Raw genomic sequence first — 18,187 nt, forward strand, 5'->3', positions numbered from 1 at the left:
GGTCGGAGCAGTGTTGCGGAATGAACGTGTTATTTACATAAATAGCACGAGAATTCTGGATCAATCTGAAAAATCTCTATCCCATCCACACACTACTCCTTTACCCTGCCGAGTGAGTCACGCCTACCCCGAAAGGGAAATGGCTTAATGGTGTAATAATAATAATAGTTGAATTTTAATTTTTTTTGTATGAAAATTTGGCCATTTCGTTGAAAATTCATCTTTGAAGGTTGAAAATTCACCTACCCGTGTGGAAATAACCCCATTCGGCCCTATTATAAGTCGGGCACTAAGCGGGGGCTATTCGGGTTATTAATTTTGACAAAGTACCCAGTCGGGGACTAATCGGGGACTAGTTGGGCTTTTTGTTGACAAAATTTCAGTCGGGGCCTGGTCGGTGGTTGGTCAAGGGCTAGTCGGGCCTTTTTGTTCACTAATTTCCGTGCGGGTAATCTTCAGGCTCTGGTCGGGTTATTCTTATGTTTGAGTTTTCGGCGAGGTTTTATTAAATAAGTTAATATCAAAAAAAGCGTAATGATTTTTTTATTCTAAAACACTAAGAATATATTTAACAATAATTTTACACCGTTTTTTGGAGAAAAGATTTATTAATGTTAAATTCATTTCAAATATACTTAATAAATAATTATTAAGTTAATAATTTTGTACGAAAATAAACTTTTTATAAAAACAACGATCAAAATCTTCAAAAAGACGTAATCTTATTTTTTTGTAGTATTTTTTAGAAAGTTGCTAATTTCTAGGAACATTTATAAATACCTTTGTATGGAATTTTGAGAAAATCCATATTTGGAAAAAATACATATAGATGTAGGTGAAAAGTCTGTCGAAAGTCATAAGACTCTAAATTTGTACAGGTGCTTATTTTTAAATTGATCTGAAAGGTTTTCCACATGTAAATAAAGTCTAATCCTTCATGTAGTTGAAATTGGAAAGAGAAAAAGTTTTTAATCAATCAGTGAAGAGTAGTATCCTAGTAATAAACTATTAAGCACAGTACAATTCAGATTTCACTACCGCCTTCATTTGAGTCTTGCAGTTCTGGACTGGTAGCTTTAAAGAAAATCCGCAAGGGCGCGACGTGCCGCCTCTCGCGGAACAGAAATGACGCGTCGATCGAGTGTTTTAAGACAGCAGTCCACAAGTAACGAAGCATAATTACCTGGAGCAGAGACTACTATGACCAACATGGTGGTTCCTTCAGAGCGAAGCTCTTCCATTGCTGCCTTCCAGCTGAAGTTTTTTCTTTTAAGTTAATATTCCACAAATTTTTGGGAATTTTAGTTACATAAATTTATGTATTTTTAAGCGTAGGATACGTTCCCCATTAAATCTTGGGTAAATTTGATAACTTTTAAATATTTTTAAAAAGTTTATGGACATTTCCGTATATAATAAGTATTTTGACAAACTTTTAGGGGACGTTTCACAAACTTTGGTGAGTTGGTTAATATTCCTCGCGGATGTATTATCATATGACCCCTACTAGTACCCGATCAGGCCCCGACTAGGATAAGTCGGGTCGCCCGACTAGCCCCCGACTTTAAATGGGGTCGAATGTTCGGGAACAAGACTAGTTCCCCATTTGAATTTCTACATGGGTAGTTGGCTAAAACTTAAATTATTTGTTCAAAAAAGGTCGTCTCTTTTGCCTGAAAGTTCTCAACTACTTGGTTATAATAGCAACTGTTCGGTTGAAAATTATTATTTTTTAATTCAACTAGTTAATTGAAAATTAATGTTCGGATCAAAAAGTCCACTGATTTCTAAACTATTTTACTTTTTGACTTGAAAACTTAACTCATGTTATAAGAATTCGTTTGAGTTGAAAACTCAATATCTTTTGATTTAAAGTCTTAGAAATTTAAAGCTTTTCATATTGAATTTAATATTTTATCTCTACGAATTTTATTCTATTGTTGCGTAATTTCAAGTTTAAAACGTTTGAAAATGTTCCAAATGAATGTTCCTAAATTTCAGAGTTAATGTAAATTATAAACTTCTCTCATTTGAAAGTCATTCTTGTTGTCAAGTCTAACAGTTCATAAATAAATATTTTAAACTCGGATTCAGATTCCTTCTAGCTGAATTACTACTGTCAAACAATTGTTATAAATTTAAGATTTATTTTTATTGTGCAAAGAATACTCGGAAATGAGTGAGAATTGTGTACTCTATATTTCTAAAGAAATAATATTTCGGTCATTCAGTGTCCTATACTTGTTCGAAATTTCATGCGACTTTCTTTGTAATTGTATGCGACAAATGCGACTCTTTAGACTTCTAGTCGATCTAATGCCTGAAGGCATATCAGTTTAGTGATTTGTGGAAACTGTTATAAAAAAAGAAGCCGTGCAAGCTAGGTGGGGTCGGTAATTGTCCGAAAAAGTGATGAGATGATGGTGGTCACGAGTGTAGTGTTTCTCGTAGCTCTTTATAAATGAGGACCTGGAAACCGGCGCCGTGGTGACTGCAGTCAGAAAATCAATAGTAACTCCGTACACGTGCGTCTCGTCTTACTTTTACGCTTTCACCAAATATGTGTACTATGTAGATATACATTTTGCTCTCGAAGAATCTCTCACAGGTTAAGGATTCGCGACCTAGTATTCTAGTAACTGACTTCCCGAATAAATGATAATTTAGATGATAAAGCGCATTTAAAACTGTACTAGGAAAACAGTATCACAAGGCTGCTTACTTATTCTACTTTTTCCTTAAAGTGACTATTTTCGTAATTACTATAACTGATTTGTAATCCGGGTCGAGGTCATCTAGAGTCAAGTGTGTCAGGTTGAGTCTGGACAGATACTTCATGTAGCTCCATGTCCATGCATTGATGTATGCCATTTATTAACTGGATATTAATTAATAATTAGGATTGAAGATATTATTTTACTCTGGAAATTCAATATTTTTGTCATCCTTTATTCAGAGTGGCCATAGGTCAGGGAAAACTTTGAAATCAGGGACAATTTAGGAATTTTGAAAAAAAAAACTTGCGAAAATAAAGGATCTTCTAGAGAAAGCATTTTTAATAACAGTGAAAGATAATAAATTTTTAATTATTTTATTCGCTTCCTAAAATATTCTATGTTTAAAATATTACATGATAAAAATGCTGGTCTTCGAATACTGATAGTCTTTAGTCACTGGAATGACAGGTTTTTTTTACTGCCATTCCATCGACAAAAAACTTCTTCTCTATCCTGATTGATAACGTAACATCGAAACTCATCAGAATATTAATGGTCAGGCAAAAGTTGGCAATTTTGAAATTGAAGTTTGAAAATTCCTCTTCACAGTTTTAAACTTCCTCTCCTTTGTTTGAAATTTAATGTTTTTTGGCTAAAAAGGCAACCGTGTGGTTAAAAATTAATCTTTTTGACTTAATGATTCAACTATATTGTTTGAAAAATCGTATTTTTTGGTTGGATACAACTGTTTTTTATTTTAAGTGAAAATATTTTTTGATTGAAGATTGAACCACTTTATTAAACAATCGTTTGTTTGTTGAATTTTCTTAATTTTAGTTAAAAATTCATCTCTGGTTGAAAATTCGTTTTTTGTTGTTAAAAATTATTTTTAAAACTAATAATTTAACTATTATTCCAGTTGAGAATTCATCATTTTAGTTGGTAATTCATTTTTCTTTCTGTTTCTGTTTAATTGAAGTCTTATTTTTGGTTTCAAAATTCAACTGTTTTAAAGACAATTCGTCTTTATGTTAAACTTGAGTTGAAAGTTGAACTAATTGTTGAAAATCCATTATTTTAGTTGACAATTTATATCTTTGGTTGAAAATTAAACTATTTTGTTGAAAATTCGTCTTTCCGGTTTAAAAATTATTTGTTTCTGAAAATTTAACTATGATGTTTTTGGTTAAAAATTTGCCTTTTTTAAGTTTGAAAATTCAACGGTTTGTTAAAAAATGCATGTATTTCGTTGAAAATTCGTCTTTTTGGTAGAAATTAAATCTTCATGTTTTTGGTATAAATTGAATCTTCTGGGTTGAAAATTCGTCTTTGTGATAGATAATTCATCTTTGTAGGTTAAAAATTCGATTATTTGGTTAAAAGTTCATCTACCTGTTATAAAATGTAATTAATTTGTTAGAAATTCAACAATTTGGTTCAAAATTCAACCATTTTGTTGAAAATTTAATTGTTTTGTTGAAAAATGAAATATTTTGTTAAAAAGTCATTGTTTTTGGTCGAAATAAATAAATTTGAAATTTAAAAATCTTAGTCTGCTTTTTTTATTCCGTTTTTAAAAGAGTCTACATTTAAAATGTTACTAGATTAAAGTGCTAGTCTTGAAATATGAATGGACAGGTGAAATAAAAAATTTCTCATGGAAAAGTCAGGAAATTTTGAAAATAAAGTTTGTCAACCACTCTGTATTCCTCTTATTCCGTAATCATATCTTCTTTACAATGTACACTAGGATGGTTCAAAAATGCACTGCAATTTTGTTTACTCTCGAGGGCAAGACACCCCCCCCCCCTCCACACACACACACACACACACACAAGAGATTCCATTTCCGGAGAAACAGATTCCGTAATTTTTCTCTTCAATTCAAATATTAACTCGTGCCACCGGGCGCTTCAAAATCCCATTCAATTAACATCGAAAAATTTTGGACTTTCTGAAAATGGAACTCATACTTTAGGGTTTGATCGAAGCGTGCCAAATATGGCCAAAAATTTAAAAATCGACATTTTTGCTAGAAGTAAGGTTGCGGGATAAAAATAAAAATTATTAGTATGATTTTAAATTTTTTGAAAATCAAAAATTTCCCCATGTTAATTAAATGGGATTTTGAAGTGCCCGGTAGCATGTGTTACTTTAGCCTTAACGTAAACCGTACGCCAGATAAACTTAACCTTACGCGATTATCGTGTCACTCAATTTATGATTCATTTCAGTCCGCCTACTTTGGAGCTAAGGTACCTACAAGTATCTAGTACCACTATGCCGGCCCGTATGTCATTAAGTATGACGCCACTTGCGTAATTGCTCTTAATTCGACGTAACTAGCTGCCAGACGTTTAAGAATGCCATTCATTCGTATCATTCACACATTATCCGTTAAAAAAAGAGGAAGATTTGCGGCAGAAATTGATGCCTTTATTCAGGTGCTTTTATCTAGAGCAAAAATTGAGTTATGGATCTATTGCAGGCGAAGAAAGCATGCGATTTATGGATTCTTGAGCGGAATATTAGTTTAGTCGAGTGAAGATTTCGCCGGTTCACATTCGTCTTCGTGCTTCGTTATATACAGTTGGAAAATTCTTTCGGGTTGAGCTGTCCAGTAATGCATACCACAAAACATTTTCCATTCGTGAAATCATCGCGATAATTTTTCTTTACAAGTCGAATGCAGGAGTGCCATTGTTTCTTTTGTGGGAGAAACTTATTTCTGAATAAGAAGCAAATACAAAAATTAAAACAGACTTCACAGTCTTTTTTGTCGCATAAATTCGAACTAAATTGATATTATTTTGTTGAAAATTCTTAAAAAATTAACTATTTATGAAAGAACATTAATTTTTTGGTTGAAAATTTAATTACTCGGTTGAAAGTGCTTTGTGAAAAATTCATTTTTTGGTCGACGAATAAAATATTTTGCGGAAAGTTCGTTATTGTTTGTTTGTTGAAAAGCGGTCGTTTTTAGATGAAAATGTACATTCATTTTTTGTTTGAAGATTTAAATGTGTTCAAAATTAATTTTTTGAGTCCAAATAAAGTATTCCATTTTTTGTTAAAAAGTTATCATTTTTAGCTAAAATTCACCTTTTCTAGTTGAAAATTAAACGGTTTTTTTTTTATGAAAATCGTCTTCTTGGCTTGAAAATTAAATTATTTTTATTATAAAATTATCGTTTAAGTTGAAAATATTAATTTTTGGAGAAAATTGAACTTTTTGGTTGAAAATTCAACTACTTGGTGTAAAGTTAAACTGCTTTATTAAAAATTCATTTTTTGGTTGAAGATTTGACTGTGTTGTTGAAAATTAGTTTTTTTTGTAGAAAATTAATTTCTTGACTCCAGATTGACGACCGGGATGCAAGAACCGGACTAACGCTTGAAACGGCTAAAATTATTGTCAAAGTCAAGAAAGTGGGGTTGGGAAATTTTCTTTCGAAAATCCTTGTTCCAATAATTCGAAAATATATAGAGGATTGAAAACTACATCTTTCCTTCAGAAAAGTTTTTGGGGTTGCCCCGTTTGTTTTGTTTTTAAAAAATGGTTACTTTTTTCGCAGTTTTTTTTTTCATTGAAAAACCGTGTTTTTTAGAATCAACTCGAAATAATGTGGCAAATTCTGAATGAAATTGACCATTTTTTTTCAACGTGTAGGGGTGTCTTTTTCGCTTCCGTTGGCGTAGGTGAACATTTCATAACTTGCAGTTTTCGATTCCCTAGATTGTAAAAGTTTTTGAAAAAGGATTTTCGAAAAAAAATTTCCCATCCCCATTTCCTTGACTTGGACAATAGTTTTACCCGTTTCGAGCGTTCGCTCGGTTCTTGAAACCCGGCCGTCAATTTATGTATTCCACTTTGGGTTAAGAAAATATCGTTTTTAGTTCAAATTCACATAAAAACTACATAGAAATATCTTAGGTTTCAAAATAAATGCTTATTATCATAATTTTGATATTTTTGTGCATCCCAATTTTTACAATGTTTTTATGGTCCCGAAAAGTGATTATAAATATTGACTAATTTTTTATGTATATTAATCCCTAAGAAATAAATTAATATTTGACAGACCACTTGTTTTTGACAAAAAATTTGAAAATCTCTTCCAAAATAACTAGAGAATTTTTTCTATTATTTAAAGCCTTTCTGCGTATGGAAGTACTCTAGAGAAAAATAATTAAGTCTTGAAAAGATAAAAACAAAAGGGAAGGAGGTTTTCTATTTGTCAATTTTGGAAAATTCTTTTAAATACTTGCAAATGTTTTACTGATAGAATAGGTTAGAAAAAACCTTATTACTGATAGAAATACAGTATTAAACAAATATCAAGAAACACTGAAAGAATTTATTTTTTATTCTTTCAGCTTTTTGTATTTTATTTTCTACTGTATTTTTTCGGGTAGCTAAAAAATAAATGGGCAAAAACAGAAAAATGTCTACCAATACCTACGAAAAAATTAAAATTTTCATATGTACCAGAAATTCCGAACGTTCAAATGAACGAAATTATTTACTGAAAATTATGTAAAATATAAAAAGGGCTAAAATGTTTGTTTATTTATATTGTGGTTCATTTATTATTGAAACAGAATGATAATGCTATTTTAAAATGCAATTGGAACAATATTGATGGATAAAATAAAAATTGGGAAAAATATTTCGTTCATTTGAACGTTCGGAACTTCATCTATATAATTTTCATCTCATTTTTCATGCCATAGGAACGAAGGCTTTATAGCTTATTCTTTCATTTGATCTTCATCTGATTTATTTGACGAGAGTGAACATTTGCTGGAGATTCTGTGGCCTTGCATTTTATTTTATGGGAGATAAAAGGGAGTGTTCCAAATTTATCTGATTTCACCTCGGATTTCACTTGATCATTTGAGCCTGGATGTTTTCCAAGAGTATCTTGACGCCAATCGATCGGCAATTAATTGTTGCATCACGCGAGACAGGCTTGTCCGGAACAAAGTCGACAATGCACTGTTGACAGGGTCAATTAATTAATGATCATCCTGTGGTTGTGGGTGTGGTTTTGCAAAGTTAAGTGGGATATTTTTGTCACAATTTTTTTCAATTACCAGTCACGGTATATGCCTTTTCGTCTAGACAACTTCATCTTGGATTTTGGAATCTTATAAAAAAAGTCAATACTGATGCAAAATTTCTATTCTTTTTTTATTTCTCCTATCAGTATTTAATAGTATGTTTCATTAAAATAGTTCCAAGTTCGAAAAAAACATCCGTAATTATTCAAAAGTTTCCAGTTGCAAACGTCTTCATTTCCAAAACAGGATTTCTACTAACCGAAAATTAACTGAGAAGATTTCAAAACACTTCAACATATTTCCAAAATTATTAAAAAAGAATCCGGAATATTTGAAGGCAATTTGTTTAATGAGGCAACATTTGTAAACAGATTTAAGGAAAAATACCATATTTTGAAAAGACATGTAGAAGGCTCAGAAATGTATGCAGTTTTTTTATTTTAGTTTTTTTTTTTTAAATTAATAATTCGTTTCCTTTGGTAGAAAATTAATTTTCTTGATCAAAAATTCATCCATTTGTTAGTAAATTCAATTACTTGGTTCACAATGGTTTTGATTCATATTCTCTTGAAAATTAAATTGTTTCATTAATAATCCCACTAGTGTGTTTAAAGTTCTTCTTTCTCGGATGAATTCAACTCTGTTTTATTTAAAATTAATACCTAATACTTCAATAAAAGGTTAAAATAGTAACTACTTCTTTGAAACATTGTGTTTTTTGGTACAACATTAATCTGTTCGGCTAAAAATTCAACTATATTTGGTTTAAAATTAACTTTTTTGTAGATAATTCATTTTTTCGTATTCAAAAATTAAACTATTGTGTAGAAAATTCCTATTTTTGGCAAAAATTGCACCTTTTTTATTTAAAAGTGCAACTGGTTGAAAAATAATCTTTTTGGTTGAAGATTCAACTATTTTGTTGAATATTCGTATTTTTCCAAAATTATTTTTAAAAATTAGGAGAATCAAAAAGTTTTCTTAAGATTCTTAAGATAAGAAATGGCGATTTATGGGAAAAAATCATATGAAAAAACTCGTAAAAATTTCAAAAAATTGTAATCAAAATGTAGATTTTTGAAGATTTCGAACACAAAAAATTAAGATATAGTTTTTAATTTATGTGTTACTGTCGATTTATTATTGAATTATTATTACTGACTTATTACAATAAAACATTATAAATACTATTTAATTTAGTAACTATATAAGACTTATATAGTATTAAAATAAATAATATCAATACTGATTGAAATATAGTTTTTTGTAATTTATTTGCAATAATTAATTATTAATTAATTGCTAATACCAACGACAATAAAATTATATCTAACAAAGATAGGTTTATAAAAAATAACAACTGCCTTGTTAACCAAATCTGCGCGGATAATTAAGGCATAGAAATTGTAATTATATTTCCCATATTATTTTTTAACAAATTTTCTGAATACTTAACTGAAGAGGGGAATCATCGAGTGTCGATATATCGGAAGCCTTTGTAATCTCATTTTATTCATTGTTTCTCGTCACTATCAATTTCAAAAAACCTAGGAAAATCTTTGTTAAAACTTTAAATGCAGTTTTTTTCTTGATTCTATTCAGAGGAAGTTGACGAAATTGTGAAGTTTTTATAATCTTCAGATTAGGTTATATTTCAATATTCTTTCAAGATTCAACAAAAACTTATATTTTTGTGATAGTAAAATAAATATTTGAAAATCTGCTCTGGGATTCAAATTTAAACTAAATTAAAATTTTCGACAAATTTAGATTTATGTTTGACTCGGAAAGTAGATCCGCATTAGACTTCATGAATCATAAGTAGTTTGAATATAAGAGGTTAAGATCCAGAAGGTCAATTATGTGACAAGTCTCTGAACATGACAAATGGTCAGAAATGTTGCAAAGACTCTTCCAAACAGACAAAGATTAATGAATGTAGTCGGACCGTTTCTCTCCTCTCTATTAAGGTAAAGTGCAACTCCTGTCTGGCTTTTCAGATTAGTTCATTCTTGGTTTACCTTGCAATTTTTTATTGTCTGCTTGATAAGACAATAGATTGTCAAAATTCTTACCTTATCTGCTGGTCAAGATTTTATTGAGTGATTTCTGTCAAAAGAAATAGGCTTGGATTTGAATTTCTCTTTTTTTCAAGTCTGAATATTTTATTTTATAATTCGGTACATTACAGATTTAACAATTATTTATTTTTATCACTAGCACTATAAAAGTGTACAATTTTTTATTTTTCTTTATTGCCTAATTTGTAACGCCTTGAAATCAAACTTATTCAACTAAAACAAATCTCTCTTGTATACTTCATACTGTAATTGTAAGTTTGAAGGATTCCAAATATTTTGAATGCCTTTTTTAGATTCTACAATTTCTAATTTCAACTTGTTTAATTTGAGAGATTGCTAGTTAGAAATTGCACAAATTTAAGCGTTTTATTTTTAAATGTCTAATTTTGAAAATTAAATTTCTTCGAATTTGAAATGTTACATTATTGAAAGTTTTGAGTTTGAAATTATTCATTTTTGAATTTTTAAATTTTTTAAATGTTAAAATACTGGTTTTTAATCTTGCTCTGATTGAAAATTAAAGCATGGATCCAATATTATTTGCGTACTTATAAAAATTAAATGAGTGAATATTCCTGATGTAAACTTCTTGCCAGATTTAATTCAACGATTCTGGCAAAATACAAGAGACTTCTCTGTGAAGATTTTGCCGAGGTACAAGATATAAGTTATGAGTATTTCACACTCACTCACCTGGTCAATGTTCGCTCAAGTTAAGATACACAAATGCAGGCTTTTATCACACGATAATAACTCACTTATTTCTCAATTATATTTAGCTGAATTTTGAAAATATTTCTAGGCTAAAGTCTTTAAAAAATAGTTTTCTTGTCATGATTTATTTTCAGTAAAAATAAATTTATTTTCAACAACATACGATAAAAAAAAGAACTGGGTGGAACCTGACCGGAATAAAGATCGTTTCGCTCATCGAAAAAAATGTGTTTCGAATTGTGCTCAGTTTTACCAACCATCTCCGTTTAAATATCAAAGATAATTTTAAAATTTATATTTGAAAATTAATATTTTGTTAAAAAGTAATGCTCCTTTCATACTCTATATTGAAGAGCTCACAAAAGTTACTGTTATAACTGATAACGAAAACTTTAAAAAAAATTTAACGTAGTAATTACATAGTTAATCTAAATTTATATGAAAAATTACTAATAATTTGTAGAATAAAGTTATAATTTTGGGAATATGTTAAATGTTTTGCAAATAAATTGAAAAACTGTAGGGAAGTCGTCTTCATTGGTTGAAAGTGAATTCTCTTTTTCATTGCAAATTCATTGAAAATTTTTGTATTTCTGTGTCTTAATTCATCTCTCTTGGTAAAAAATTCTACTACTTGGTTGAGAAATTAATTATTTTGTTGTCATTTCAACAATTTTGTTAAAAAGTCAACTCTTTTATTCGAAAATTTTAATATTTTCTTAAACAGTTGTCTTTTTCGATTGAAAATTTTTCGTTGAAAATTTATCTGTTAGAGATAAAACTTAATGTTTTTCAATTGAAATGTCTACTATCATATTTTTGGTCTAGATTTCATCTCTTTTGGTTAACTATTTAATTTATTATTTAATTATTTTTTGAATACTCGATAGTTGTTTTTTTATCCATAATTTATCTCTTTTGGTTGAAAATTTAATTGTTTTATTAAAAATTGAACTATTTTCTTAAAAAGTCATCTCTTTGGCCAAAAATCCAAATGTTGTCTTGAGCATTTGTCTTTTTGGAAAGAAAATGCGTCCTTCCGGATTGAAAATCCATCTGTTCTAGAAAAGTCATATTTTTTGCTTGAAAATACATCTTAATTTCTCATATTTTAGATAGAAAATGTTTCATTTCGGATTGGAAATCAATCTTCTGGTAGAAAAGTAATATTTTTCAGTCGAAAATTAATCTTTGATGGTTGAAAGTTAATTCTTTTTTATCAAAAAGTGCACCATTATATTTTTGGTCGAGATTTTATCTCTTATGGTTAAAAATTGTACTATTTGGTTAAGAATTTAATTAATTTGTTGAAAATTCAACAGTTCTGCTTAACATTCGTCTTTTTGGATAGAAAATTCGTTCTTTTGGATTGAAAATTCATCTTTTGGTATAAAATTCATATTTTTTGGTTAAAGATTCATTTTTTATGCTTGAATGTTAATTCTTCTACTTCAACTTATTTTCCTAAAAAGTCATAATTTTGGTCCAAAATTTAACTTTGTAGCTTGTTTCAAATTCTTTTTTTTTGATTGAAAATCTATCTTTCTTGCTTAAACATTCCATTAGTTTTTTGAAAATGAAATAAATTGCGACTTAAAATCTTAGGAAAGGGGCACTATCCTATTATCTCTGTTTTGGAAGCATTTTGTGCTGTGAAGTCGGAAATCATAATTGCTTAAAAGTCAACCCAGGAAAATGTAGTTTTTGACCAGGAAAACCGGGAAATAGCCTGGATTTTTTAAAAAGTTTGAGTGACTGTCCAGAACAAAGCAAGAATGAAAAATTAAACGATGAGATAATCGAGAGAAACTAGACTTGATTTAATCTTTTAAAAGCTTACAAATACGAGGACTCACAATTCATCGAATAAATTAATTCACTTTCTACACACTGGCCATGAAGGGATATAAATATATAGGAAATGACTTTCGAAACATTAATAATTTTTTTATTGATGAGTTTATACCCTACGATTTAAGAATTGCATTACATCCTACAGGTATGTGATAACCTAAATAAAACCATGAAAGGTAGAACCTTTGAGCTGTAGTGTTATTTACAAATTCGAGTCTCAGTCACTGTCCTTTATTTTTCATTTGTGACATCACGCACATGATGTAATCGTATAATGGTGATTCTCAGGAGCCCACGCGCGCATGCAGTGTTATATTGTACTCATGAGTACAACGTGCTTACAACATATTGCTTGAATCCAGGATATAACAAGGCGTGAAACTTTTTCTTGTCAAGTAATTTTTTCGAGAGCGTGCTTAAATTCTTCTATAAAATTGTAATATGAAATAAGATCCTTTTTAATTATTCTAGTTTTGGTGGAAAATTGATCTTTTTTTAGTTGAAAAATTGAAGTATGTTTTTGAAACTTTGTTCTTCTTGGTAGAAAATTCATCTATTTGGTTGAAAAATTACCTTTTTGCTTGATAATTAACTATTCCACTTGAATATTCTACCATTTTAGTTTAAAATCCATCTCTTTGATTAAAATTTAATTTTTTATCTGAAACATTAACTATTCAATTTTTGTTTTTAAAATAATTTTTGTAGGAAATTTTCCCAGTTAAATATGAATCTTTTTTGATGAAAATTAAACTATTCCAGTTAAACATTCATAATTCTAGTTGAAAATTCGTAACTTTGTTGAAAATTAGTTGTTTTTTTTTGTAGAGAATTAATTTTATCTGCAACATTTAATTATGCCAGTTAAATATTCAATACCGGATAGCAAAAAAGTTTCCTGGAACATTCTTGAAATAATTCAATGGAAGGTTCGAAGAATTCCGATAAATGTTCCAGGAAGGTTCCTGGAAGTAGGTAAATGTGTGCGCATCAAGGAAGGTGCGGGGTATGATCCGGGAATGATCGTGAAAATTTTAAGCATAATATTAATTAATTTAATAAGATTCAAACATTTTTTACGAACATTCCGCGAACGTTCCAGGAAGTACGTAAATGTCCGCGTATCGATGAAGGTTCCGGAAATGTTCGTGAAAAATATTCGTATTACATAAATTTAATTAATTTAATTAATTAAATTCCTCACGGACATTCCCCGTACCTTCCTTGGGGGAACCTTACTGGAATATTTTTCGGAATTCCCCAAATCTTCTATTGAATTGTTCCAGGAATGTTCAGGAAAACTGTTGTGTTATCCGGGATCATTTGATTTGAAAATTCATTTTTTTTTATTGAACATTAATTTTTTAACTGAAAATTTGGATTATTTAATTTTTGGTGTAAAATTGATATTTTTCAGTTGAAAATTCGTCTTTTTCTTACAAAATTAATATATGCGCGTTGAATCTGTTTTGTTGTTCAACTGTTTTGTCAAAAATGGTCTTTTTCGTTGAAAATCCATTCTGTTTAACTGCAAATTTAACAATTCCGTTTTTGGTCGATAATTTCTCTCTTTTAGTTAAAAATTCATGTACTTCATTGGAAATTCATTTTTTTGGTAGAAAATTAATCTTCTTAGTCGAAAATTCATCATTTCAATTGAGAATTTATCTTTCTTGTTAAAAATTAAACTACTTCGTTGAAAGTTAAACTTTTTTGTTAATAATTCATTTTTTCTTTTTTGAAGATCCATTATTTTAATTTAAAATTTATCGACTTGTTTTAAAATTGAACTATTTTGTTGGAAATTGTTTTTTGCTTATGTTAAAAATCGTCTATGTTAGCTGAACATGTATTTACCAAATTTTGAATAATGATTGCATTCTAATAAATTAATGCCGGCTTATTTTGTCCGGAAAACATTCTCTACAACTGTACTGTTGCCAATTTTAAAAGTAACATTTTATATGGCTGAAATTGTTAGAAAAGACTCAATTGCAAAGAACGTGGTTAAAATTAATGTTTTTTTTTGTAAATTTTAACATTTTCCATAAAAAATGTTTTTATTTTAAATGGCATCAGTTATAATATTTTTATTCTTAAAATCGTAGAAAAACTATTTTTTGCAGATATCTGACTTTTGGCGCGACAACTACCTTAATCCTTTAAAATTTTCTATCATTTTACTTAAAAATTCATCTCTTCGGTTGAAAATTAATTTTTTTAACTGAAAATTTAAGTATTCCATTTTTGGTTGAAAATTTGTCTTTTTTGGTCGAAAATTAATCTTCTTGGTTAAAAATTCAGCTTTTTAGTTGAAGATTGATATTTTTAGTTTAAAACTCAACTACCCTAGTAGAAGATTGACAATTATATTTGAAAATGCATCACTTCACTTGAAAAATAATTTTTTGAACTGCAAATTTAACTAATCCATTTTCTGTTGAAAAGTTATGTTTTTTAGACAAAAATTCAACTATTTGGTTGAAAATTGATATTTTCAGTTGAAAATTCAACCTAATTGGTTAAAAAATCATTTATATTTTTAAAAATGAAATATTTCTACATGACAAATAGTAGATATTTTAAGTGTTTTAAATTGAATTTTGTGTCTTGCCAACATGAATTTTACTTAAAAGAATATATTTTCGTGAAAAATTTAAAAATTTCTCTTTTTTGTTTTAAGGATGTCAACTCACCTGAAAAAGATCTTTCATTCAAAATTTTAATATGTTACTTAGGCACTGATCTTTAAACATATGAAAATAGAATAAAAATTTGTTAAAATTATTATTTAAATTGATAGACTTTAGGAACAAATACAGGAAATAATTATATTTGTAGAACTATTTAGTTAATTATTCGGTGGTGATGATATATTTAAGAATATCTTGTAATACCTTTTAATACCTTGAACACTTTTTCAAAGTTCTCTGAATTAAACATTTATTAATTAAATCCATAGAAACGTCTGCCATAATGAAATTACTGATCCTTTAATAAAGTCACTTTCTCAAATAATAAAAAAGCAGTTATTTAATTTTACATATGAATATGTAGTACTATTTTCACACATTAAGATATTTACAAGGATTAACAAAAAATTTTTTTATTAAATTCGAAAAATTATATACAAATTCTCAGTCGATTGTTTAAAAAAAAATTCGAAATATTGGAATGGCTCTGGAATATGAAAAATTGTACCTGCGAAAATCTTGAGACCTGACAAAGACCTGGAATTGTCGGGGAATTTTTTTCGAGGATTTGAGAAGGCGTCCGTCCTTTATTTTGTAAAATTCCTAAGACTCGTATAGTAGACCCTGCCGATTTTAAAGGTGAACATTATCGCTCGTTTTATCGCGAATCTTCAAACCGTCTGGTCTAACTTTAGTGATTTGGTTGTAGTTTAGAGGAAAAGTCAATGTACTGGGTGCGGCTGGAAAGAACGGTATATTAATTCTAGTAGAGTCTTGGCTTCTTTTATCTATATCCGGCGTAATTTGGATTCTAATTCTTCAAATCGATTTTTCAACCCTCGTGACTGTTTCTCTTTAGAAACAGAAAGGATATGAATTTAAGGTTGATAGCACGTGCCACGTGACATTTCGGACGATGTTTATGATTGCCACACCCAAGGCAGGTCCCCTTTTATATTGATATTCATCTGAGGGAGATAGCATAAATGAATGATTGCTGAGTGAAACGAAACCAATAGTCTTAGAATTTTAAGTAATATATTTTTAGTGCTTTAAAACTTATTTCGAGTAAAAGTGGATATTTCAACAAATAAAAGTTCCTCACAAGCATTATACAACTAAACGTTAAACATCTAAATAAAAAAAGGTTGAATCATTTTGAAGATTAATAATTAAAGGGATTACAGTGCGTCCTCATACTTAATCCCGTTTTTCCTCTTGAATTTGAAAAATCCCATAAAACACCTAAAATCGAGAATAGGGGCAAAATTTTTCCTTTTTTTTTACAAGATCGCGATTAATTTTTTAGAATCATACACAGAAATTCAAAACTTTAGAAAGCAAGGCGCGTTGAAAGGGGTTCTTAACTAAGTTAACTCTAACTTAACGGTTTAACTCTCAACTAAGTTTAAACCGACTAAGTTGAATCCTCAAGAAGAAATGTAATAGTTGCAATTTCAACCAAAAAATATTTTAATTTTTAATACAAAACAGTTGATTTCATAAAAAGACGGCTTTTCAACAAAATAATAGATTTTTAAAACTAAATTGTTGAATTTGCAAGCAAACAAATTTTTTCCTGCAAAATAGTTGAATTTTCTACAAAATTATTGAATTTTTAAGCCGAAAAGGCGAATTTTGTACGAAAAACTTGAACTTTTATTTCGGAAATATGAATTTTCAACACAAAAAGACGAGTTTTCAACAATATAGGTAGATTTTCTACCAAAGTAGTTGAATTTTCAACTAAAATTGTGAATTTTTAATGATAAAGTTAGTAGTTAATATTTATACCAAAAATATTTTTATTTCTATGTAAAAACAGTTTAATTTATACAAAACAGACGAATTTTCAACGAAATAGTTGAAGTTTGTACCAAAAAATTAAGTTCTACTAGAATAGATGAATTTTCCCACCAAGGAGACGAATTTTCAAAAAAAATTTGAAGTTTTAACCACAAAATATGGTTCAGTCAAGAAAGACAAAAAACCAACCAAATTATGGAATTTTCTACCCAAAAATATTCATTTTCAACCAAAGTTAATTTGTATCCATATAGTTGAATTTTGTATAAAAAAAATATATGTGTATATTTTACCGTAGTACTTTAACTTTTAGCCAGGCACTTGCATTTTGAACTAAAATAACGAATCTTAAACAAAAAGTGATTTTTTAAGAAAGTGGTTTAACTTTAAACCAAGTGGTTGAATTTTTAAATAAAAAAAGATTGCTTGTTAACAAAAATGTATATGATATGTCATATATAAATCGAAAAATATTTTCATTTTCAATTAAAAACAGTTGGCTTTTTAACCAATAAAGATTAAAGTTCTACCAAAAGAGATGAATTTCCAAAACAAAAGGACGAATTTTTTAGCCATAACAGATTTTTCAGCCAAGAAAGACAATTTTCACAAAACTTTTGAATCTTCAACTCCAATGACCAATTCTCAACAAACCAACGAAAATTCAATTTTTAACACAATATTTGAATGTTTTTACGAAAATAGTTGAATTTATATAAAAAATGGTATAAAAAGTTTTAAATAATAAATTTAATCTCTTTTTAATATCCGTTTTTCAGAAGAAAAAAAACCATCAATTTTCTCGACAAAGTTGAACTACTGAACCTCTCTGATCCATGTAATTAAGAATGTATTTTTGAAACATTTTGACACTTAGCTAATAGCATTAATTTATTGTCTAAAAAAAAGATCAAGTATGATGTTTAACGATTTCCCATTTTTGTTGTTGCAGGAGTGCCCTTAAAAAGGGGTAGAGAAGCAGAGAGCTGTTGGTCCATTTAGCAGAATGACGACCGACATCTCAGTGGTGCGTTCCGGCTGGGAAACGACGCCACAACAGGAGATTGTCGACGAGTACGAATACGATGGAGGAAACTCCAGTTCGAGGCTTTTCGAAAGATCCCGAATCAAGGCCCTTGCTGGTAAGTCTCACATTTAAAAGCTTCAAAGAATGCGATGTCGAGAAAATCTTTTGCATTTAATTTTTCTACAATAAATCTTTATAAAATTCTAAAATTCGATATCATATCTTTCTAGA

At 28.9% G+C, this 18,187-nt stretch overlaps 1 protein-coding gene across 7 annotated transcripts in view; it reads left to right on the plus strand.

Moving 5' to 3' along the window:
• The window catches only part of LOC117167002 (spectrin beta chain), a 73,700-nt gene that overhangs the window by 20,793 nt on the left and 34,720 nt on the right, over positions 1-18,187 (plus strand). For all 7 annotated transcript variants that reach the window (XM_033351536.1, XM_033351537.1, XM_033351533.1 and 4 more), the window contains exon 2: positions 17,882-18,071. In XM_033351536.1, the coding sequence (XP_033207427.1) occupies positions 17,936-18,071 (136 nt within the window). In that variant the 5' untranslated portion in view covers positions 17,882-17,935. The remainder of the gene's footprint in view (positions 1-17,881; positions 18,072-18,187) is intronic.

The sequence above is a fragment of the Belonocnema kinseyi genome, chromosome 2 (assembly GCF_010883055.1).
Source record: "Belonocnema kinseyi isolate 2016_QV_RU_SX_M_011 chromosome 2, B_treatae_v1, whole genome shotgun sequence".
In the NCBI taxonomy this organism is placed as follows: Eukaryota; Metazoa; Arthropoda; class Insecta; order Hymenoptera; family Cynipidae; genus Belonocnema; species Belonocnema kinseyi.